This window comes from Sciurus vulgaris (assembly GCF_902686455.1).
Source record: "Sciurus vulgaris genome assembly, chromosome: 1".
Taxonomy (NCBI): Eukaryota; Metazoa; Chordata; class Mammalia; order Rodentia; family Sciuridae; genus Sciurus; species Sciurus vulgaris.
The window spans coordinates 178,594,508-178,620,011 of NC_136461.1; the positions used below are offsets into that span (position 1 = coordinate 178,594,508).

General features: G+C 42.6%; 1 protein-coding gene across 1 annotated transcript in view; it reads left to right on the forward strand.

Moving 5' to 3' along the window:
• LOC306657023 (uncharacterized protein) overlaps positions 1–25,504 on the forward strand; it is a 41,188-nt gene that overhangs the window by 14,708 nt on the left and 976 nt on the right. The window contains exons 5-6 of the mRNA XM_079132680.1: positions 4,984–5,082; positions 5,583–5,724. Coding sequence (XP_078988806.1) covers positions 4,984–5,082; positions 5,583–5,724 — 241 coding nt within the window. The remainder of the gene's footprint in view (positions 1–4,983; positions 5,083–5,582; positions 5,725–25,504) is intronic.

A 25,504-nucleotide genomic window follows, 5' to 3' on the forward strand; every position in this document is an offset into this window, starting at 1 on the left:
GATTGTACATATTGTAGGATCACTTCAGTTATGCAGTCATACATGTACACGAGGAAACAATGTCTGTTTCACTCTACTATCTTTCCCATCTCCCAATACCCCTTCCCCTCCCTTGACTCCTCTCTTCCTAATGTAAAGTAACTCTATTCTTCTCTAGAGTCCGCCCCTGGGGGTGGTGCTTATTGTGAATTAGCATCTGCATATCAGAGAAAACATTAGGCTTTTGGTTTTCTGGGTTTGCCTTATTTAGCTTAGCATGATATTCTCAAACTCCATCTCTTTACCAGAAAATGCCATAAATTTCATTCTTCTTTAAAGCTGAGTAATATTCCATCTCATATACATACAAAGCTGAGTAATATTCCATCTCATATACATATATACATATATATGTGTGTGTGTGTGTGTGTGTGTACACACACACACACACACCACAGTTTATTTATCCATTCATCTGCTGAAGGACAACTAGGTTGGTTCCTTCCATGTTCTATTGAGGTTTTCCTATCACCCCAGTCCCAACAAGCCCTGGGCACAGGTCATGGCCTTAATCTTTCGTAGATCCACCTTATCTTGCAGCTTGCCCCTTCCTGCCACAGTAGACACCTCCATTCTTATAGTTACCCTGGTTCAAATTTTTCTAATCATCTTCTTTTCTTCCTTCTTATTTATATCTTATATCCACCTGGTTGCCAATACTTATGTGATGAGTGATTATCAGACTGAAATCTGAAAGAATTAATCCCAAGATTCACTTTGCATTAACCTTTTTGTTTTTCTTATATTCCTGCCCTTACTTTCTGACCCCATCCCTGCTTGCCATCTCTTGGCATTGTCAGAAGAGGAAGAAGAATTTCAATTCCAGAATGTAAAGGGAAGAATTAGCTTATAGCTTGTTTGACTTCCAAACTTTGCTCTTGGGAATCAAAAGAGAGAGCCCCAGAGAAGGTGGGGTTTAAATGCTTATGTGGTGACAATAGTTGGAAAACTAAGGAAGAGAATTACAGTGCGAAGGGCACCTGGAATGAAGTGACAGGTGAGTGAGGCAGGTGAGGTAGGTAAGTGGGGGGTGGGGGCTGAGTGAAAAGTTTGGAAGGGAGCTTCTGGGAGATGAGCCCTCCCCTGCCATACATCCTGCCAGCTGTACCCCTCACAGCTGGTGGGGAACGGGGTCCACCCAGTCGATTCACCACATCCATGGTTATCCTATGGGATTCATCCCAACTGACCCACAAGTTAGTGCCCTCCAGAGACAGAGGAGGCAGGATGTGTTAACCTAGCAGGGCAGCGGAGGTGCACAGGAAATAGTGCCAGCTTGGGTGAGGCTCTGGTTAAAAACACCATGGAAACTGGAAATTGTCAGAGCATCCTTAAGGAGAATGTGGGAGTGTGAACTCCAACTCTTTCCTTGTTCTCAGCTCAGTTTGTGAGGCCCACAGGAGAGCTGAAGAAAATAGTCTATCCAGCGATGCTGACCTGGCTCTCTAAAACATCATGAAAGGAATGGGAATAGATAGTGTTATGGTTTAGATATGTTGTCCCCCAAAAGCTCACATGTGAGACAATGCAAGAGGTTTGGAGGAGAAATGATTTGGGTTTATAACCTTAATTTAATCAGTGAATTAGTCCCTGATAGAATGAACTGAGTGGTAACTGGAGGCAGGTGGGGTGTGGCTGGAGGAGGTAGTTAATTGGGGGCTTTGGGGTGTATTTTGTATCTGGCAAGTGGAGTCTCTCTCTATCTCTGCTTTCTGATCGCCATGTGAGCTGCTTCTCTCTGCCACACTCTTCCGCCATGATGTCCTGCCTTACCTTGGGCCCCAAGGAATGGATCCTGCTATCTCTGGATTGAGACCTCTGAAATGGTGAGCCCTCAAATAAACTTTCCTCCTCTATAATTATGCTGGTCAGATCCTTTCGTCACAGCAGTGAAAAATCTGACTAAAACAGATAGAATCTGAAAGACCATTAAGGAGTTGATTTTGTTAGGCTCTCACAATAGGGAAAACATTTATTAATGAGGACCATGTCAAAGAAATGGAGAAACCTGGAGGTTTTCAGAGGCAAGGTGGACACAGAGTCTATCTGAGATTCCAGGAATATTTATGAGGGCGGCCCAGCCCTTTGTGGTTTGCTTTTTCTTAGTTCACAGTAGGACTGGAGGGGGATTTCTTAACAGTAGCTGTTTTCCAGGAGCACAGGGTTCAGATTGAGTTCAGAGCTGTCGCAGGCAAACTGAACAAGCATGTGTGTCTGTGCTGCTTTTCCCACCTCTGGAGTTAAGGTCCTTCCACACAGCTGGCTTCCTATCTCATTTCCTACTAGTTCTCAACTAATTTTTTGTAAAGTATGAAAAACCTAAGGTTCTGATGTACATACAAATGGTATTTGTAAAGTTATGCTTGGACTATGTTTTGGACTTTTGAAAGAAAAGGAAACTCATATTTATAGTAATCTTTCAAAAGCTAAGCTTCCGACAGATGACAGGACACCTGAACTATTACATGGAAATCTTCTCTGTCATAAAGGGAAATAACTCACATTTTCTTTACAATCCCAGGTCGGCTTTGATAACACTCCTATGACTGTAAATTCCTGCTGGATCCTCTTCTAAGTAGGAATTTCTCAGTCTCTCAATATTTTGAGCTGATTTTGTTGGGGTGGGGGGGTGCTGTCCTGCATCTTGTAGGTATGTTTGCAGCATCCCTGGCCTCTAGGTCAGTAGTATCCTCCCAATCAGAAATGTCTCCAAATACTGCCAAATATCCTTTAAGGAGGACATTCATCCCCACTTTCATCCCAGACTTGATGTTTCGGGAGTTTGTTTTAGACTCAAAAAATGCCGGAATTTGAGCAGGAATGTGTGGCGGGTGGAACCTGGGGTCCAGGGTTACGCCACGTGCATCCAAAGATGGCGACTGGCAGAGAGCAAACGGCGTTCTGATTATGCATGGAGAAAGGCAGAATGCATTTACAATTGGCTGTATTATAATCAGTTCAGCTGCCTAGCACGTGGACAGATATACTTTACATGTATGCTCCAGCGAGTGATCACTTGACCTTTAGCAGGATTAGATGGACATATCTGGTTACAATTGCTTATGCACGAGACTGCTTATATATTGAGGGTGTTATTTGAATAAAGGGGAAGCTGCTTCATGAACCTTTGAAGTGTACGTGTCTTCTGTTCTGCTGGTCGGGCCGTAAGCGGGAGAAACGGCGGTTTTAGGTAAGCAAAAAGAGCAAGAAGCCATGCAGAACCGCTTGGAGCAAGCCGAGCAAAGAAGCTGCGGTTTTCCTCCGTAAGTGGAGCTGCTTGGAAAGAAGTAGCGGTTTTGCTCCGTAACCGGAGCCACTTGAAGTAGCCCTGGGGCAAGCAGCGGTTCTCAGTAGGAATGGACCTTCTATACTATAGTTAGAAACAAATCAATAAAGCAATTAGGCAGGTGGGGTAGCAGCATGAGGCATTTGAGGCCAGGGAAGCAGACAGAAAAGCACAGCATAGCTAGTGCCAGGTGTCAAAGATCAAATGAGGGCGAGGGGAAGAATTACCTGATCAGGAAAGACTTGGGAGTTTCCAAATGAACAAAAACAGGACAAACGTGTGCAGGAGACAGAAAGTCACTCAAACGACATGGATTGCAGTTGTTTGTGCTGTTTTATATTTAATTATTGAGCTATGTTTTGTTACTTCATACAGGTTATATGAACATAGTACAACAAAACAGTATTTTATGTTGTGAGGGACAGGTTCAACCACGCTTTGCCTTCTTCATATTCCAAATCAAGGGAAGTCCATTGCTTGGTGTAAGACTCCAGTTGTGCTGTCTAGTGTTTCAGAACTCACACCACATGTACAAGGATCCTGAGAAAGTTCACTGGGTCACCACAGGAAGTTTCATGGCTTTCACAAACAGAAAGAAAATGACAGGGTGTCCTTGAGGAGCTCAGCATGAGACTCTTCTCAGCAGAATTTCCTTCTCAACAGTATTTTTTACGAGTTTTAAGACTCTTGAGGGCAGGGACCCTGTCTTGTTTGCCTTTGTGTTTCTAACACAGTCACAGTAGGTGCTTAATAAATATCCACAGAGTAAATAAATACTACAGACTCGAAGAAATGGGTCTCCCATATAGAATTTCAGGCACAGACAGTGATGTAGGGGAGGCCCGGGGGGGGGGGGGGGGGAGGACAAGGAAAGAAATGACGTAGCCCGTCAGTAGTTTCTACGTTGTCCTTGGAAGGCAATTCCCATAGAAATGATCCATGTCAACATGTTCTGCAGCACATGTCATTGTACTTGTGAAGGACATTTGTTAAGGATGTAATTAAAAGCCGTTAAGTGTAGGATGGAAGGAAAAGAGTCAGTGGTATTTTTGTGGTTTTTTTGGGGGGGGTGTGGGGGGAATGCTGGAGCACTCAACCACTGAGCCACATCCCCAACCCTATCTTGTATTTTACTTAGAGACAGGGTTTCACTGAGTCGCTTAGCACCATACTGTTGCTGAGGCTGACTTTGAACTCTGGATCCTCCTATCTCAGCCTCCTGAGCCACTGGGATTACAGGCATGCACCACCGCGCCCAGGGGTATTTCTGTTTTTAAGTACTTATTTTTTCACAAATAAAAGTATATTAATGATAAAATGGTAATGAGTTTCATTCTTTTAAAGATTTATTCCTGCTCTAAATGCATGCCAACCTAATGCTTATTCTGAGTAGACAACTGCATTAGGAGCCTGGAAAGACTCACGAGTGAGGAAGGCAGAGTCTCTTTCCTCCAAGAATTTGATCAAGGTGGAGTGATTTGCAGGAAATAAGGCACACTCCCTTTCATTAAAAAAAGGAAAAAGGGAGAGAGAGAGGGGGTGAGAGAGAGAGAGAGAGAGAGAGAGGGAGAGAGAGAGAAGAGTTAAGTTAAAACACAAACGGAGCACTTTATAAGTAAGTGTCTGACTGTTCCGTGATGATGCTCTACTCTGAACAGGCTTATTTGGTGTAGTGAAGTGGGAAGTCAAGCCTAGTAAATCCCCGTGTTCATTCCGAGGTTCATCACGCTCCTGTTGGCTCTCTGTTTACACAGGGGGTAAGTGGAACAGAGAAGCACTTTTGTCCTTTAAGGGGAAGATTGGGCCACAATTCCAGTTAACAAACACATTATTACTGGAAAATATCCAGGAAAGAGGGCTGGGGAGAGAAAGAGAACCCAGAGAGGGAAAGGGAGGAGAGGAGAGAAGACAGTGATAGCTCCCCATGGGGGCAGAATCACTTCTATGCCCATGATTAAAGTACTCGGTAGGTGGGCCCAGCCAATGCTCAGGAGTAGGCATTCTGTTGAAAGAGGGCGGGTGTTGTTTTTCTCTTTTTACAGAGGAAGAAGCTGAAATTTAGAAATAATTGACTTACCTAAATTATAAAAGTGGTTCAGTATAGAAGCCAAAAATTGGAAATAAACTTTCCGATTCCAGATATGCCTCTACCACCTGACTCCTATCAGTTCCTACCCTGTAGTTGAGGGCAAACAGGGGAATATGGTTGGTTGGTCTTTGTTTATCATCCCTCGTAAATTCGTGCCTCTGTCCGCAGGTTCTCAGGACAACAGATTTCACCACTCTGAGGATGGAAGTGAGCAAAAATTGTCCCTGTCCTCAGGAATCCTGGGAGATTCTTCTGGAGCCATGCTCTGGCCTTCTCTGCACCTGTCCAAGACCCCGCATTCTCCATTACAGTAAGTGTGCCATCCTTCTAACACTCTTGATCCAAACCTAGAGATTTCCTTTTCTTGTTTTCCTTTTGTGAGACATGGTCTTGCTATGTTGCCCCAGATGATCTCGAACTCTCAAATTCCTGGACTTGAGTCATCCTCCTGCCTCAGCCTCCCATGTAGCTGGAACTACAGGCCCACTTTGTTTCTTCTTTTATATCTACAGTTTTCTTCCATTTTCCAATGCAGACAGTGCAAGGTTGTCATCACTCCATGTTTAATTTCTTAATAGTCTCCTGAGTAACTGCGCCTCATTCAGTGTACTTGGCATGAAGCTCCTGGAACTATTGTTTATAAATGAATTTTATAAGCTTCCATTGCCCTAAGAATATATAATGTCTTTCTTTTTCCATATGCCATCTCATCCTAACGCTAGCCAAGCATGGTGGACTCTACCTTGCCTGGCTGCCTGGTCTCCCTCTGAGGTTACCCCCACGTATTCCCTGGCATAATTCCTTTACTCTCCCCAGACTCTACTCCTTCATTCACTGCAGGCCTGTGCTCCTGCACACATTTTTACCAATTCTCTCCTTGGAATTATTCCTCACCACAAAAAAAAAAAAAAAAAAAAAAAAAATGGGGGCTGAATAATGCCCATTGCATTAAATAATATAGCACATAAAATAAATGCTCTGCTTGGTACAGAACAAGATTTAATAAGTACATAAACTGTTAATTAATATTTACTTACACCCTAAAACTCAGTCCATATGACCACTTTCTGCTCTGTGCAGCCACCTCAGAACTTACGTATTGGAGGAGTTTGGTGTGGCATAAAACCTATTTCAAGCTAAAGACATTGAAGTCTCTGAAATCCCTTATCTGCCTAAAAGCAGAGTTTCCCACAAGAGCACAGTTGTTATAAATCCCCTTCCAAGTAGCTGGTCTCCAGGAGCACCTCTGATCTCTTCTTGGAGAGAAATTGGCATCACACCCAAACTGACATTGTCACAAAACTATCATATGTCCCATCTAGTCTCCTAAGGGTCCATTTATCTTTCCAAGAAGTCATTTATTTTTTGCCATAAGTGCCTTTCTTTCCACTTCTGGGAAGTCATTTATTCTCTCAGAGGTACCCCTCTGTCCCAATTCTAACTGCCTCCTTGAGTCACATTTCTTTGACAATTCCTGTGCACACATTTGTAATTAAATAAATTCTCTTCTCTTGCTAATCTGTCCATTACTTTAATTTGCAGGCCCCGGTCACAAATTTAAGAGGGTAGAGGAAAAACTTTCCCACCCTCCAGTAATATTTATATATTATCTTGTAACATTATTTAGTTTCGCTTGTTTGTTTATTATAGTTGTGCCTTTTCTCCTCTAGACTGTAAACTACTATACTGCAGGGACCATATTTGTACACACATACTTGTGTGTGAGTATGTGCGTGTGCATGCGTGTGCACATGTTATGGCACCTATTATACCATTGTGGATACTACAGAATTAAATGGTATCTGTTACAACTTGGCATATAGAAGAAAAGTGCTTGAATAAATGAATAAAGGAAATCTTGAGGACTGGGAACCTGGTGATTATTCTTGAGGGTACAAAACTGCTGGTGAGGGTCTCTTTATAATCATTTGCTTCTTTTCCAGCTTCCATTCTTTATTCCTCCCCCTCCCTCATCCAGTCAATCGTCATGTTTTGTTCATTTTGTTACCAATTCTTGACCCCAAACTGAGTCCTTTTTGCCTCTTGGAAGTATGGAACCAATAATTGACAAAACTGAGGGTCAATCGAGTAGTGAAGGAAGATTTGTTCTTGGTCAAGAATGGGAGAAGCAGGGAGAGAAGGTCACAGATGGGCTTCTGGACCCCCGAGATTAAGAAGCTATAGTTATAGGGTGAGAAAAACCAGAGGGAGGAGAAGGCGGATTGAGGGGAAGAAGATGCATGTATTTCTGGGAATGGGTGGATACTTTCAGGAATTTGGAGTTGCCCCTCTTTGCTCCTTTTGAGGTCCTTTCTGATTGTTGCCATGGCAATCATCAACTGTCATGGCGCTGGGCTGAGTGCATTCAGCATGCGGGTGGGATGATAATGCAGTCAGGGGTTGTCTGGCGTCACTCTGGCGGCTATCTTAGATCAAGCTGCTTTAGGCCAGCCCACCTGAAGAGGAACTTCTGGCCTGCAGACATCCTGTCCTCGAAGACAGGCAAGATAAGGGTGGGGTAGAAATTGAACTGGGTCACATAGGCATCAGGAGACGAGAGGGACGGGAAATCCACTTTACCTCACCAATCTTGGACATGTATTTCTATTAGTCCAGTCCCTCTCCATCTCTTGCTCAGACTCATCTTCTGCAGGGCAGCCTGGATAGATTTTTTTTAAAGCATAGGAATGATTACATCCAACTCTCACTCAAGTTCCTTTCTTGGCTCCCCACTCCTTTGGAATAAAGTCAGATGGCTATCTTAGCTTAGGTTCTCTAGAGACCACAGTCTGAGATGTGAATTCAGGAGGTGGTAATTTGGTAGGTGGTCCTATGGGATAGAGTCATGAAATCAGGTGAATGCAAAGGAAAAAGGCAGTGCTGGGTTTGTTACTGAGCTGGATACTGTGGTGATGACTGACCTCAGTTCACTGGAGACCATGGAGGATCTATTAGCAAGTCCTCTCAGAATTGCTCCAAGAAATAGGATTGGGGCAAGATTTCTACTGTTCTGTTTCTGTTGGCTGGAGGCCTGGACCTTGAGCTGGACTGTATGCCGAGCTCTTCTCCTTGCCTTAAGGAGGACCCAGCTTCAGAGAGCAATTCTAAAGCACGATGGGCTCATGCTGCAGCCGGTCTCCCACGTCCCTGCTTAGTCTTCCACTGCCCCATCCTGTTTTCCTCAGGAGTGGGCTGCACTGCCCCCTCCGCCAAACATCCCACTAATCCCATGTGTGGGCCAAGCAGCTTTCCACAGACTCTGAGGCACATCAGAGGCAAGGCAAGGGACCCTCTGATGTTCCTGGATTCCCCCAGATGTCCCATGCTTTCGCTCACCTTTGCTCACTTGTACATCAGTCCCTCTACCTGGGATACTTTTCTCCTCCATGATTCTGCTTTCCTTCAAGTTTTAGGGCAGATATTGGTGTTGCCCAAAGCTTGGTCCTTGTCCTTTTTTGTTTTTTTTTTTTTTTATTGTAAACAAATGGGATACATGTTGTTTCTCTGTTTGTACATGGCGTAAAGGCATACCATTTGTGTAATCATAAATTTACATAGAGCAATGTTGTTTGATTCATTCTGTTATTTTTTTCCCTTCCCCCCACCCCTCCCACCCCTCTTTACCCTCTATACAGTAGTTCCTTCCTCCATACTTGCCCCCCTCCCTAACCCTAACTCTAACCCTTCCCTCCCCCCCATTATGTGTCAACCTCCACTTATTAGCGATATCATTCGTCCTTTGGCTTTTTGAGATTGGCTTATCTCACTTAGCATGATATTCTCCAATTTCATCCATTTGCCTGCAAATGTCATAATTTTATCATTCTTTATGGCTGAGTAATATTCCATAGTATATATATACCACAGTTTCTTTATCCACTCATCAATTGAAGGGCATCTAGGTTGGTTCCACAGTCTGGCTATTGTGAATTGAGCAGCTATGAACATTGATGTGGCTGTATTTCTGTAGTATGCAGATTTTAAGTCCTTTGGGTATAGGCCAAGGAGTGGGATAGCTGGGTCAAATGGTGGTTCCATTCCAAGTTTTCTAAGGAATCTCCACACTGCTTTCCATAGTGGCTGCACTAATTTGCAGCCCCACCAGCAGTGTATGAGTGTACCTTTCTCCCCACATCCTCGCCAACACCTGTTGTTGCTCGTATTCTTGATAATCGCCATTCTAATTGGGGTGAGATGGAATCTTAGGGTGGTTTTGATTTGCATTTCTCTTATTACTAGAGATGTTGAACATTTTTCCATATGTTTGTTGATTGCTTGTAGATCTTCTTCTGTGAAGTGTCTATTCATTTCCTTAGCCCATTTGTTGACTGGACTGTTTGAATTCTTGGAGTAGAGTTTTTTGAGTTCTTTATAGATTCTGGAGATTAGTGCTCTATCTGAAGTATGATTGGCAAAGATATTCTCCCACTCTGTAGGCTCTTTCTTCGCATTGCTGATAGTTTCCTTTGCTGAGAGAAAGCTTTTTAGTTTGAATCTATCCCAGTGGTTGATTCTAGCTTTTATTTCTTGTGCAATGGGAGTCCTGTTAAGGAAGTCTGGTCCTAGACCAACAAGGTGAAGATTTGGACCTACTTTTTCTTCTATAATCTGCAGGGTCTCTGGTCTGATTCCGAGGTCCTTAATCCATTTTGAGTTGAGTTTCGTGCATGGTGAGAGATATGGGTTTAGTTTCATTCTGTTGCATATGGATTTCCAATTCTCCCAGCACCATTTGTTGAAGAGGCTATCTTTTCTCCATTGCATATTTTTGGCCCCTTTGTCTAGTATGAGAAAATTGTATTTATTTGGGTTTGTGGCCGTGTCCTCTATTCTGTACCATTGATCTACCTTTCTATTTTGGTACCAATACCATGCCGTTTTTGTTACTATTGCTTTGTAGTAGAGTTGAAGATCTGGTATTGCAATACCCCCTGTTTCACTCTTCCTGCTAAGGATTGCTTTAGCTATTCTGGGTTTCTTATTCTTCCAGATGAATTTCATAATTGCTTGCTCTATTTCTGTAAGGTACGTCATTGGGATTTTAATTGGAATTGCATTGAATTTGTATAGCACTTTAGGTAGTATGGCCATTTTGACAATATTAATTCTTCCTATCCAAGAACATGGAAGATCTTTCCATCTTCTAAGGTGTTCTTTAATTTCTTTCTTTAGTGTTGTATAGTTCTCATTATAGAGGTCTTTCACCTCTTTTGTGAGATTGATTCCCAAGTATTTTATTTTTTTCGAGGCTATTGTGAATGGGGTAGTTTTCCTAATTTCTCTTTCTGAAGATTCATCACTTATGTATAAAAATGCGTTGGATTTATGGGCATTGATCTTGTAACCTGCTACTTTACTGAAATCACTTATGAGTTCTAAGAGTTTTCTGGTGGAATTTCCAGGTTCCTCTAAATATATAATCATGTCATCAGCGAACAGGGATAGTTTGAGTTCTTCTTTCCCAATTCGTATCCCTTTAATTTCTTTGGTTTGTCTAATTGCTCTGGCCAGAGTCTCAAGAACGATGTTGAATAGAAGTGGTGAAAGAGGGCATCCCTGCCTTGTTCCAGTTTTTAGGGGGAATGCTTTCAGTTTTTCACCATTTAGAATGATATTAGCCATGGGCTTAGCATAAATGGCCTTTACAATATTAAGGAATGTTCCCACTATCCCTATTTTTTCTAGTGTTTTGAGCATGAAGGGGTGCTGTATTTTATCAAATGCTTTTTCTGCATCTATTGAAATAATCATGTGATTCTTGACTTTAAGTCTATTAATATGGTGAATTACGTTTATTGATTTCCTGATGTTGAACCAACCTTGCATCCCTGGGATGAAACCCACTTGATCATGGTGCACTATCTTTTTAATATGTTTTTGTATGCGATTTGCTAAAATTTTGTTGAGAATTTTTGGGTCGATGTTCATTAAGGATATTGGTCTGAAATTTTCTTTCCTTGATGAGTCTCTGTCTGGTTTAGGTATCAGTGTGATATTGGCTTCATAGAATGAGTTTGTGAGGGTTCCCTCCTCTTCTATTTTATGGAATACTTTGAGAAGTATTGGAATGAGCTCTTCCTTAAAGGTTTTGTAGAACTCGGCTGAGAACCCATCTGGTCCCGGACTTTTCTTTGTTGGTAGGCTTTTGATGACTTCTTCTATTTCAGTACTTGAAATTGGTCTATTTAAATTGTTTATGTCCTCCTCGTTCAGTTTAGGCAATTCATATGTCTCTAGAAACCTGTTGATGTCTTTGAAATTTTCTATTTTGTTGGAGTATAGATTTTCAAAATAGCTTCTAATTATGTTTTGTATTTCCATCCTGTCTGTTGTGATATTTCCTTGTTCATTCCGAATTTTAGTGATTTGGGTTTTCTCTCGTCTTCTCTTTGTTAGTGTGGCTAAAGGTTTATCAATTTTGTTTATTTTTTCGAAGAACCAACTATTTATTTTGTCAATTTTTTGTATTGTTTCTTTTGTTTCAATTTCATTGATTTCAGCTCTGAGTTTAACTATTTCCTGTCTTCTACTACTTTTGGTGCTGTTCTGTTCTTCTTTTTCTAAGGCTTTGAGCTGTAATGTTAGGTTGTTTATTTGTTGAGTTTTACTTCTTTTATTAAATGCGCTCCATGAAATAAATTTCCCTCTAAGTACTGCTTTCATAGTGTCCCAGAGATTTTGATATGATGTTTCTTTGTTCTCATTTACCTCTAAGAATTTTTTAATTTCCTTCCTAATATCTTCTGTTATCCATTCATCATATAATAGCATATTGTTTAATCTCCAGATGTTGGAATAGTTTCTGTGTTTTACTCTTTCATTTATTTCTAACTTCAATCCATTATGATCTGATAGAATACATGCTAGTGTCTCTATCTTCTTGTATTTGCTAACATTAGCTTTGTGGCATAATATATGGTCTATTTTAGAGAAGGATCCATGTGCTGCTGAGAAGAAAGTGTATTCACTCTTGGTTGGATGGAATATTCTATATATGTCCGTTAAGTCTAAATTATTGATTGTGTTGTTGAGATCTATGGTTTCTTTGCTCAATTTTTGTCTGGAAGATCTGTCCAGTGGTGAGAGCGGCGTGTTAAAATCACCTAGTATTATTGTGTTGTGGTCTATTTGGTTTCTGAAATTGAGAAGGATTTGTTTGACATACATAGATGAGCCACTGTTTGGGGCATAGATGTTTATGATTGTTATATCTTGCTGATTTATGCTTCCCTTAAGCAGTATGAAATGACCTTCTTTATCCCTTCTGACTAACTTTGGCTTGAAGTCCACATTATCGGAAATGAGGATGGATACTCCAGCTTTTTTGCTGAGTCCATGTGCATGGTATGTTTTTCCCCATCCTTTCACCTTTAATCTATGGGTATCTTTTTCTATGAGGTGAGTCTCTTGCAGGCAACATATTGTTGGATCTTTCTTTTTAATCCAGTCTGCCAGTCTATGTCTTTTGATTGATGAATTCAGGCCATTAACATTCAGGGTTATTATAGAGAAATGATTTGGTTTCCCGGTCATTTGGTTCATTTTTAAAATTTTGTTTATTTATTTGTTTGACACATCTTGTTTCCTCCTTTATTTGACAATTCCTTTAGGATAATTCCTCCCTTTGCTGATTTGCTTCTTTGTTTTTCATCTCTTCCTCATGGAATATTTTGTTGAGAATGTTCTGTAATGCTGGCTTTCTTTTTGTAAATTCTTTTAGCTTTTGTTTATCATGGAAGGATTTTATTTCATCGTCAAATTTGAAGGTAAGTTTTGCTGGGTATAAGATTCTTGGTTGGCATCCATTTTCTTTCAGGGCTTGAAAAATGTTGTTCCAGGACCTTCTAGCTTTTAGGGTCTGGATTGAAAAATCTGCTGATATGCGTATTGGTTTCCCCCTGAATGCAATTTGGTTCTTTTCTCTCACAGCCTTTAAAATTCTGTCTTTATTTTGTATGTTAGGTATTTTCATTATAATGTGCCTTGGTGTGGGTCTGTTGTAATTTTGTGTATTTGGAGTCCTGTAAGCCTCTTGAACTTGATTTTCCATTTCATTCTTCAGATTTGGGAAATTTTCTGATAGTATTTCATTGAATAGGTTGTTCATTCCTTTGGCTTGTTTCTCTAGGCCTTCCTCAATCCCAATAATTCTTAAATTTGGCCTTTTCATGATATCCCATAGTTCTTGTAGATTCTGTTCATGATTTCTTACCATCTTCTCTGTTTGTTCAGCTTTGTTTTCAAGGTTAAATATTTTGTCTTCAATGTCTGAGGTTCTGTCTTCCAGGTGTTCTATCCTATTGGATATGCTTTCTATGGAGTTCTTAATTTGGTTTATTGTTTCCTTCATGTCAAGGATTTCTGTTTGTTTTTTTTTCAATATCTCTAACTCTTTATTGAAATGATCTTTTGCTTCCTGTATTTGCTCTTTTAACTGTCGATTGGTGCGATCAATCAATGCTTGCATTTGCTCTTTCATCTCATCATTCAATGCTTGCATTTGCTCTTTCATCTCCTCGTTTGCTTCTCTGATCATTTTAATTATGTACATTCTGAACTCCTTTTCTGTCATTTCTTCTGCCATGCTGTCATTGGGTTTTATTGATGTAACATCTAGATTTGTTTGCAGCATTTTCTTTCCTTGTTTTCTCATGTTGTTCAGATATCAGTGGACCGCTGAGATATTGCAGATTTCCTCTGTTGATTTACAATGACCCTGAAGATTTCTATATATATCCCCTCTTAGCCTTCAGTAGGCTGAAGTCTTGGAGGAGGTTGATAATGCGGTGCTCCACAAGGAAGCTGCCTCTCTAGGAGTGGTGGCCTTCAGGTGGGGTATATTCCCTGCTAGTGGGCAGAGGTGCCTCCACTTGTTGACCAATGGTCATCCAAAGGGGACCTAGGCTGTGGGCTGAGGCAAGGCCTGTTTGGGCCTGAGTCTCTGGTTTTACCGTCCTTGTGGGAAACCTCACCCAGCAGGGAAGACTCACCCGGTGGGGAGGTCTCGCTGGTCAGTTTCCTCCTAGAGGTTCCCCTCAATTTACAGCTACTGCCTGGGCTGGGCTGCCTTCCTCTGCAAAGTTTCCAGGGGCCCGGCCCTACCTCCTGGGCCTGGGCGCCTCACCCTTCGCAGATGAATCTCCTTAGGCTGCCCCTCCTCAGAGAATTTGCCCATAGGCCTGGAACCTTCGCTCCGCCCTAAGCCTGTCTCTGTGCGGCTCTTCCACCCAGAAGCCTCCTAGATCCTGGGACCCTGTTCTGCACCTAATCGCCTGGCTGCGTGGCCCCTCCTCTGAGCAGCCACCTGTGGCCCCGAACAATTGCTCTGAGTCCCAGAGACCCGCCACAGGCCTCTTCCTCCAGACAGCCGCCCAGTATGCCGGTGCGGTCACTAGGAGTCCAAGAAACTCACTTCGTGCCTCCTCCTCCCACCAACCACCCGTAGCCCGGGGCAATCAATCACTCCGAGTCGAAGTGACCCTGCCCGTTCCTCCTCCTTCTCCAGATAACCCCCCGGGTGTTCAGGAGCAGTCCCTCTGAGTGGCTCTGAATCCACGTGACCCGCTGCACGGGTCCTCTGGGCAACCGCCCGGAGCTCTGGTGTGGTCCCTCAAGACCAAGCGTCCCACCACGCTTCTCCTCCAGGCAGCCCCCCTGTGTTCAGGAGCTGTCACTTTAAGACCAAACAACTCACCACTCGCCTTCTCCTCTGAGCAGCCGCCTGGAGCGCTAATGCAGTCACTGCGAGTCCAAAGGACCCGCCGCGCTCCTTCTCCTCCTTCTCCTACTCCTCCGGGCAGGCCCCGGGGTTCAGAAGTGGTCAGAGTCCAAACAGCTCGCCACGCAGCCCCTTCTCTGGCAACCGCCTGTAGTTCCCGTATAGTCACCCGAATCCAAGCGGCCGCTCCTCTTCCTCCTTGTCCTCAGGGCAGGCCCCGGGGTTCAGAAGCGTCGTTCTGATTCCAAACAGCTCGCCGCGCGGCTTCTCCTCTGGCAACCGCCTGCAGCTCTGGCGCAGTCTCTCCGAATCCAAGTGGCCACGCTCCTCTCCTCCTCCTCAGGGCAGGCCCCGGTGTCCTGAGTCCACACAGTTCTCCCCGCCACTCCTCCCCCGGGCAGCCGCCCGAGCCCCAGTGGCTGCTCCGAGTCCCAGCGCTGTGCCGAGCGGCCTCCTCTATGGCGCTCCAGCGGGGGGAGGGGCGTCTCGCCGGCAGTTCTACTTCACAGTTTCCTGCGTTCCGGGACCCCCGTCCCATCCGGGATGCCCCCCCAGGGGGTGAGAGTCACCCGGCTACTTTGAGTTGGTCCCAAGCGTCTCAATATCTCCTCTCTTGAATCCTGAGTTCTGGAGCAACACGTAATGCAGCCACCCTCTAGGCCGCCATCTTGAAAACAACCTGGTCCTTGTCCTTGATGCCAATCTAATAAGAAGGACATGGATTTGAGGAAAAGGAAAAAGAAGGAGAAACTAGCAAAGGAGAAACACAGGGAACCCCTGTCCCGGAGGCTGTGATTCTGCCCATCAGCAGGAACAGGGAGCTTTTAAAGAGGGACTCAAAGGCTACATTCCCCATGTTCTCTGTCGGAGTTGTCATTCACTTGTTAATTTGGGAGATGGTCATTTCTGAGATCTGGTGCCATCCCCAAAGTCTGGATTACTTTGTTCCTATGGTGGGTGTGAACTCAGGGACAGATACCTCTGCCTAGGATGGGCAAGAAAGGCAGTCCTGTTTCCCCTGAGATTAGGCATGTGGAGAGCTGAGGGAGGAACAGAGAAAGAAAGAGAGAGAGGAAGAGAAAGAAACATGTCCATTTTAAAAATAAGTCACAGTGGCTGAGCAGCCAGGGCTATATTCAAAGCATAAAGTGGACCACTGTTACCTGGCAGCTCCAGGAAATATTCCCTGACAGGCATCTCTACCCTCTGCCCCTCGTCTCTGTGTTCCCACAGCACTACTGTTTCCATCACTTATTAGTCTGCATTATTAAGAAAGTTTCATGAGGTCAAGGGCTGTCTTTTCCTTCTTTATACTCACAGATCCTAACATAGTTCTTGGAACACAGTAGATGCTTGATAAATATTTACAGACTAAACTGACCAGAGACCCTGCATCTTATAGAAGAAAAAGTAGGTCCAAATCTTCAACATGTCGGCTTAGGAGCAGACTTCCTTAACAGGACTCCCATAGCACAAGAAATAAAAGCAAGAATCAATAACTGGGATGGATTCAAACTAAAAAGCTTTCTCTCAGCAAAGGAAACTATCAGCAATGTGAAGAAAGAGCCTACAGAGTGGGAGAATATCTTTGCCACTCATACTTCAGATAGAGCACTAATTTCCAGAATCTATAAAGAACTCAAAAAACTCTACACCAAGAATACAAATAATCCAATCGACAAATGGGCTAAGGAAATGAACAGACACTTCACAGAAGATGCACAAGCAATCAACAGATATATGAAAAAATGTTCAACATCTCTAGTAATAAGAGAAATGCAAATCAAAACTACCCTAAGATTCTATCTCACCCCAATTAGAATGGTGATTATCAAGAATACAAGCAACAACAGGTGTTGGTGAGGATGTGGGGAAAAGGTACACTTATACATTGCTGGTGGGGTTGCAAATTAGTGCAGCCACTCTGGAAAGCAATGTGGAGATTCCTTAGAAAACTTGGAATGGAACCATCATTTAACCCAGCTATCCCATTCCTTGGCCTATACCCAAAGGACTTAAAATCAGCATACTACAGAGATACAGCCACATCAATGTTCATAGCTGCTCAATTCACAATAGCCAGATTGTGGAACCAACCTAGATGCCCTTCAATTGATGAATGGATAAAGAAACTGTGGTATACATATACAATGGAATATTACTCAGTCATAAAGAATAATAAAATTATGGCATTTGCAGGCAAATGGATGAAATTGGAGACTATCATGCTAAGTGAGATAAGCCAATCTCAAAAATCCAAAGGACGAATGACCTTGCTGATAAGTGGATGATGACACATAATGGAGGGTCGAGGCGGAAGAATGGAGGAAGGATGGACTGTATAGAGGGAAAAGAGGGGTGGGAAGGGTGGGGGGGAGGAAAAATAACAGAATGAATCAAAAACTATTTCCATAGGTAAATGTATAATTACACAAATGGTATGCCTCTACTTCATTTACAGAGAAACAAGATGTATCCCATTTCTTTAAAATAAAAATAAATTTTAAAAAATTCACAGAATAAAGAATAGAGGAACCAGGTAATAATTGTGCCCTGAATGGCTTCTGACAGACTGTAGTTTATAAGCAACACAAACCCCAAACCAAACTAGGTCACATTAAAAAGAATGCAGTAGCTTACTTAACGGAGAAAACTCCAGGGCAGGGTCTAGCTTCAGGCGCAGCTTAATGAGGAGTGGAACAGGCCTTGAGCTAAGGCTCTTCTTGAAGAGAAGAAAAGGAAGGGCAGACGAGGGCAAGTGGTAATATCTTAGGCTGAGTTTCCTAAAAGCAGAAACTCAGAAATTTGAAGGCACACTCTCAGAAGGGAATGAGGAAAAGAGGATAGGGTAGTGGGAAACTAAACAAGGATGTGGTGCCTATGGGAGACCAGCTGCAGTATGATCCCCTCAATGCGCCATTGAAACCTTTTTATAAATTTATTTTTAATTTTTATTTTTTTATTGTAAACAAATGGGGTACAACTTGTTTCTCTGTACATGAAGCAGAGGCATACCATTTGTGTAACCATACATCTACATAGGGTAATGGTGTTTGATTCATTCTGTTATTTTCCCTTCCCCCCGCCCCTCCCACCCCTCTTTTCCCTCTATACAGTCCCTCCTTCCTCCATTCTTGCCCCCCTCCCACCCCACATTGTGTCATCATCCGCTTATCAGAGAGATCATTTGTCCTTTGGTTTTTTGAGATTGGCTTATCTCACTTAGCATGATATTCTCCAATTTCTTCCATTTGCCTGCAAATGCCATAATTTTATTATTCTTTATGGCTGGTGAAAAATCTTTGCCACTCATACTTCAGATAGAGAGGTAATTTCCATTGAAACCTTGAAGGTGGTTCCTCCCTAATGTTGCCCAAAGCTTGGTCCTTGTCCTTGATGCCAATCTAATAATGAGGACACGGTGTTTGAGGAAAAGGAAAATGAAATTTTATTGCTTTGCTAGCAAAGGAGAAACACAGGGGACCCCTGTCCCAGAGGCTGTGATTCTGCCCATCAGCAGGAACAGGGAGCTTTTAAAGAGGGACTCAAAGGCTACATTCCCCATGTTCTCTGTCAGAGTTGTCATTCACTTGTTAATTTGGGAGATGGTCATTTCTGAGATCTGGTGCCATCCCCAAAGTCTGGATTACTTTGTTCCTATGGTGGGTGTGAACTCAGGGACAGATACCTCTGCCTAAGATAGAAAGAAAGGTAACCCTGTTTCCCCTGAGATTAGGCATGGGGAGAGATGAGGGAGAAGCAGGGAGAGAAGAGAAAGAAACATGTTCTTGTAAAAAATAAGTGGCAGTGGCAGAGCAGCAAGAGTTATACTCAAGCATAAAGTGGACCACTGTTAAAATCCACAAAGAGCTGGGGAGATAGCTCAGTTGGTAGAGTGCTTGCCTTGCAAGCACAAGGCCCTGGGTTCAATCCCCAGCACCACCAAAAAAAAAAATAAAATAAAAAATAAAAAAACCCACAAAGAAAAATCTGGACACTGGTATCCAAAGACGGGGCCAAAAGAGCAACCTGCGTGCTGCATCCAGGGAGCTCCAGTCTTCTGTGTGTTACAGGTGGCGTGGAGTGCATCCTTCTGTCCTTCCGTACAGCTGTTATAAAAGGACACCTAGTTCTTTGGACCTGTGCCATGCCGAGTAACAAAAGGTTTGCAATCTGGAATTTGGTTCTGAAATCTTCCTGTGTATTGTCTTGCATTTGAGTAGCCAAACTTTAATTGGATTAGATAGAAGAGAAAGAAAAGGTAAGCACTGTGAAAGGGAAGTCAGGAGGGAGACAGGGACGGTTTCTGATAGAGAAATTTTCTCCTTTCAGCCTTTCTACCCCTTTTGGGGTGGAGAAAGAGATAGAAAAATCTAAATTTTACAACCCAACAATCCCATGCCTTGGGTTTCCTACCATCAGTTGGCAGGAGGGGGGAGAAATCTTTTTTTTTTTGTACCAGGATTGAACCCTGGGGATGCTTAACCACTGTGCCACATCCCCAGTCCATTTTTAGATTTTACTTAGAGACAGGGTCTTGCTGAGTTGCATAGGGCCTTGCTAAATTGCTGAGCCTGGCTTTGAACTTGAAATCCTCCTGGCTCAGCTTCCTGAGCCTCTGGGATTATAGGTCTTTGCCACCAAGACTGGATGGGAATAAATCTTTTAAATACCCATCAGAATACTTTCAAAAATGTGAAGTTTCTATTTCATCTAAGAGCCATGAGAAGTTCACAACACTTGACCTATCTAAAATAGGGAGGCATGCCACCTGATTATTTTCCCCCCTGTCCTTTAGTTTCCTTTAATTAGCCCTAGGTAGTAGACATTAACAGACACGGCAGATGGAACATTCACACATTGTCTGATTCATTTTCTTTCACAGTCTCTTACCTCTTTCAAGCAGAGGTAGATTTGAACAATCTTGCATTTTGGTGGTTGCTCTATTCAGATTTCAATTTGAACATATGTCTGATATAGTTTCTGAACTTGAGTTAATAATGTCTTAAGGGGACCAGTATGAGAGAATTCCTTAATTGGGGCTCTGTCTGAGTTTGATTATTAAGGATAATGAGTGTAACTATTTATTAGTCTGAGTGAGTCCTTTCATGGAAACATCTGTCATATGAAAGTATAAAGCTATGTTCTTTGCTGGCAAGCATGGTATAAAAGTCTCCTTCAGAGATGAAATTTAATCTTAGCAACCACCAGTGAAAGAGGCTGTAAGGACATAAAAATATGTCCAACTGAAGTGTAAACTTGACTTTAAATAAATGCTGCCAGTCGTTGTTCTTTATTTACAAACACTGATTCTCATTTCATCTTCAACCGAGAGGGGTCTATTAAGTTGTTTTGATTCTGTTCATTGGGTGGTATGTTCCTCAATCACATGCCCAAATTCCAATCTTTTTTATATTTTGGTACTGGGGATTGAACATAGGGGAGTGCTCTACCACTGAGCTACATCCTCAGACTTATTTTATTTATTTATTTTAATTTTGAGAGAGGATCTTACTAAGTTGCTCAGCCTGACCTTGAACTTGTGATCCTCCTGCTTCAGCTTCTCTATTTGATGTGATTATAGTGTGCACCACCACACCACCTCCATCCATCCTTAGTAGTAATTTAAAGCTGCTTTCATGCCATAAGTACAATTGTTGAGAGCTCTGGATGGGTCCATATTATGAGTGCATGTGAATGGTATGTTATGTTCAGTCATTGCTGGCTACAGAGACTTCTGCATGTGACTGCACACGTCTCCATCTTCTTCAGGGGCATGATATAATGCTGGGTTTCTCAAAGGTCAGTTATTGGCTATTTTTATAACTTTTGACATTTCAATGTATTGCCTGCACAATTTTTTATTTAAAAACTTCCCCTAAGTTAACTCACATTTTCAAAGCTTACACACAGCTCTCGTCCCACCTTAAGCAATACTGTCACAGATTTGATGTGCCACTCGCGTGCCTGTTTTTCCTTAGATACACAATACGCATTTTTCCACTCTGTCAAAGTCTCTGAAATCATGATGAGCCTCACAAGGGACGCCAGTTCCCGTCCTTGCACTTTCTGTTGACCAGGCGGCAATCAGGACATAGTTGTCATTGCCTGACACCTTCTGGTGAGAAGAAGAAGGCAGCAGATAAAAACTTGAAGAATGGATGTTGCAAAGTGGGTGAAAATCCTGAAGGCAGCGGAGGGCACTCTTGAATAAGTGCAGCTTCCCCCTTGTGATGGGTGACGCAGCCAGCAACATGGGCACTGTTGTCCTGGAGTTCAACAGTGGTTCAGAATTGAACGCTTGATTGTAAAGAAATGTAAGGAATATTTTAGCCAATTAAATTTGCACATGTATTCCCTTTTATGTATGCTTATGTGTAATCTACTTTAACATTCTATGTCTAAAGAAGCCAAACAGAGTTCTTTCAGTAGGAATTAAATAGGGATGTTCAGAAATGAGAAAACCTTGGGTGATGGCAGTATTCTTTTTTTTTTTTTTTCTGAGCAGTATATAAAATACTGGTATGTCACACTCGAAAGTGTCTCAAATTTGATGAAGTATTGCCTGACTTTTCTAATACATATTAAAATAAAAACAAAACAGGCCATCTGTGTATAACCTAAAAGCTTCTCAAGTACCCCCGGGGGTATGAGTGCTGTTTGGGGCTGTTAGCAGAGTGATAAAGTGGAGTCCCTGGTGGGCTGGGAACTGGCATTATTCACTTCACAGTAGTAGGATTTGGGCAACTTACTGACTTGTTAGGTCCCAGTGACTTTCTCTTTTAAACAGGTGCCTTTGAGTGGATACCTTCCGAAGTGGATTCTGAGGCAAGGATTGGAGTGTAGATAATATTTGGCTCCTAGGAAGCAGAGTCTTAGTGTGCTGCTAGCACAAAATACCAGAGATCAGGAGGCTTCCAAGTGACCGACGTTTACTTCTCACCATTCCGGGAGCTGGGAAGTACAGGATAGGGGCAGATTTGATGTCTCAGAGGTGGTGCCTTCATGTGTCTTTGCATTGTCAAAGTGGCTGGCCAGTTTTCTGGGGCCTTTTATATAAATTCCCACCCAAAGTCTTCACTTCCAAATACCATCACCTTGGAGTTCAGAATGTCAACATACCAATTTTGGGGGACACAGACATTTGGATTATAGCACAAAGATAATGGAAAAGTGAGACATGAGAAAGAAGAAGCCAACACAGGTTTGTGAAGGAGCAGTTATCACTGTGGGTGGCTCCATGCCACTGGGAACCCCAGACCCAGGCAAATATACAACGTGCCTTTGCATTAGCCCTTTCAAGGGTGGAGGAAGCTAGAGTATTTATTTACTAAATGCTGTTCTGGGCAGCTCCCAGGGATGTCAATGCCATAGGAATTCTGGGCTGTGCCCATGCACCTGCCAAAAAAATCCAGTGAAAAGTTGGTGCCTCTGGAAGGAAACGATCAATGTGGACGGGAATGGGAGCCCTAGGGGAGTACAGGCACCAGCACGGTTTCCTTGGGTGGAACTAGTAACACTACCTCCACGTGGTTAAGGGACAGAGAGATCAGGATGGTGGGAACACGAGGTTGAGAATAATTCTATAAAATGAGCCCACTGTACTGACATGCTCTCTTTGCCAAAAGCAGTCTGCCTGCAGACCCACCTGGTCTGAGTGGACAGACATGTCACATTTCTCAGCAAACTGAGGCTGGGGTGAAGGTCAGGCAGTCAGTGTAGGTAAGGAATGATGGGCCCAGAGGATGAAGGCTGGTCGTCAAAGAAAGGACAGTGGGTTGCTGACACTAACCTCCAGGACGGCACCTTCCCCGAACAATGGGTTGCTAGGGATTACTCCCATGCTCTGCTCCTTCCTGCCCTTAGGTGTGCACACACATACACAGAAGAAAGACAAGGTCGGGGCTTCTGGGGTCTATAAAAGAGCAACACACACCCACTCCTGTGGACACCCAGCTCTGGGCACCTGTTCTCTTCCGAGGAGTCTGTGGCTATCTCTTTTCCTAAATAAAACTTGCTTTCTGTGTTTCTTGGGAGTTTAATCTTCCACAATGGGAAACCAGAACCTATTCCTGAGCTCCAACACTGGTATCACTGCTGTGAGTGTTCAATGCAGTCAAACATGGAAACGCCTGTGGAGTGAATCTTAACAAACGTGGGCTGGCATGGTTACAGGTTGTCTTCCCCTTGAACTACTGTCTCGCCCAAGTGTGGCACCAACATTCAGTGTTCTGGAGCAGTCTCATACTGTGTGGTTTTTTATTTTGCACGTCCTCTGTTATGGTCTGGATGTCCAGTGTCCCCAAAAGCTCAAGTGTAAGACAGTGAAAGAAGGTTTGGAGGAGAAATGATTGGGTAACTAAAGCCTTAACCCAATCACTGAGTTGATCACCCGTGGGATTCATTGAGTGGTAATTGAAGACAGGTAGGGTCTGGCTGAAGGAGGTGGGGCACTGGGGTGTGACTTTGGGGCATGTGCCTATATTTGGCAAGTGGTGGACTCTCTCCCTCTGCTTTCTGATCATCATGTGAGTTGCTTCCTTCTGCCACACTCTTCCGCCATATGCACTGCCTCACCCTGAGCCCCAAGGAGTGGAGCCTGCTGTCTATGGACTGAGACCTCTGAAACTGAGAGTCCTTAAACTTTTTCTCCTCCACAATTGTTCTGGTTGGGTCTTTTAGTCACAGCAGTGAAAAAGCTAAAACATCCTCAGACTAATTCTTCTCTATCTCTTGGACAATGTGTCTTCACTCCAACTGGGCACTTAGCAAGACTTCAAGAAATAGGCTCTCTGCTTTGTAATTGAGTTGATGCTGTTGCCTTACCATAGTATAGCATTTTAGAGGATTGTCTTCTGTTTGATTTTTGTTCACTTGGTTCTACTCTTAACAAATACTATATGTTCAAATTGTTTTAAAAGCACCTTTCTATTTTCACCAATCACATAATGATGATGTATTTATGCTAGGTGTGCACGGTTGTAGTCCCACTAGTCAGGAAGGCTGAGGCAGGAGGATCGCAAGTTTGAGGATAGCCTGGGCAACTGAGAGACCCTGTCTCAAAATAAAAGAAAAAGAGTTGGGGATGCAGCTTGGTGGTAGAGTACTTGCCTAGCATGCATGAGACCCTGTGTTCAATCCCCAGCACCAAAAACAAATAAATAAATAAATAAATAAATAAATAAGTAAAAAATAAAAAAGAGTATCAAATAATGATTTCTGATTTTACCACTAGAGATCCACTGCTAACCTTTGGACTTTGTTATTTTTTTTTTAGATATTTATATGTCTTATCTTAGGTAGCACTTATCTGTCTCCTATTCATTATTGACACTCTTTCCTTCCCTTCCTAACTACAACCAGGTTTTTAATTTTTAAAAATTTTAAAATTTGTTCTAATTAGTTGTACATGACAGTAGAATGCATTTATCCATTTTGATATACATAAATGGAGTATAATTTCTCATTTTTCTGATTGTTCATGTTGTAGGATCACATCAGTCACACAGTCATATATGTACATGAGGTAATAATGTCTGTTTCACTCTACTATCCTTCCTACCCCATACACCTTCCCTTCTCTCCCTTCACTCCCCCCCCCATCTAATATAAAGTAAATCTAATCTTCCCTAGCCTCCCAACCCACTTACTGTGAATTAGCATCCACATATCAGAGAATACATTTGGCCTTTGGATTTTTGAGTTTGACTTATCTCACTTAGCATGATATTCTCCAACTCCATCAATTTGCCTGCAAATGCCATCATTTCATTCTTCTTTGTGGCTGAGTAATATTCCATTGTGTATACCACATTTTCTTTATCCATTCTTCTGTTGATGGGCACCTAGGTTAGTTCCAGAGTTTAGCTATTGTGAGTTGAGCTGCTATAAACATTCATGTGGCAGCATCACTGTAGTATGTTGATTTTAAGTTCCTCGTGTATAAACTGAGGAGTGGAATAGCTGGGTCAAATGGTGGTTCCATTCCAAGTTTTCTTAGGAATCTCCATGCTGCTTTCAATTTGCAGTCCCACCAGCAATGTATTAGTGTACCTTTTCCCTACATCCTCACCAACATTTATTGTTGCTTGTATTCTTGATAATTGCCATTCTGATTAGAGTGAGACAACCAGATTTTTTTTTTTTTTTTTTTTTTTTTTTTTTTTTTTTTTTTTTTTTTTTTTGGTAAGAATACCTGCTTCTCACCCCAAATATATGAGTTACACTTATGGTTCATTCTATGGTCTGACTGCTTGTGTCCCCTTGGAATCCAAACAATTGGAACCTGATTTCAAGTGTGAGAGTACTAGAAGATGGGGACTTTGGGAGGTGACTAGGTCATGTGGGCTCCTCCCTGGAGAATAGGACTGGT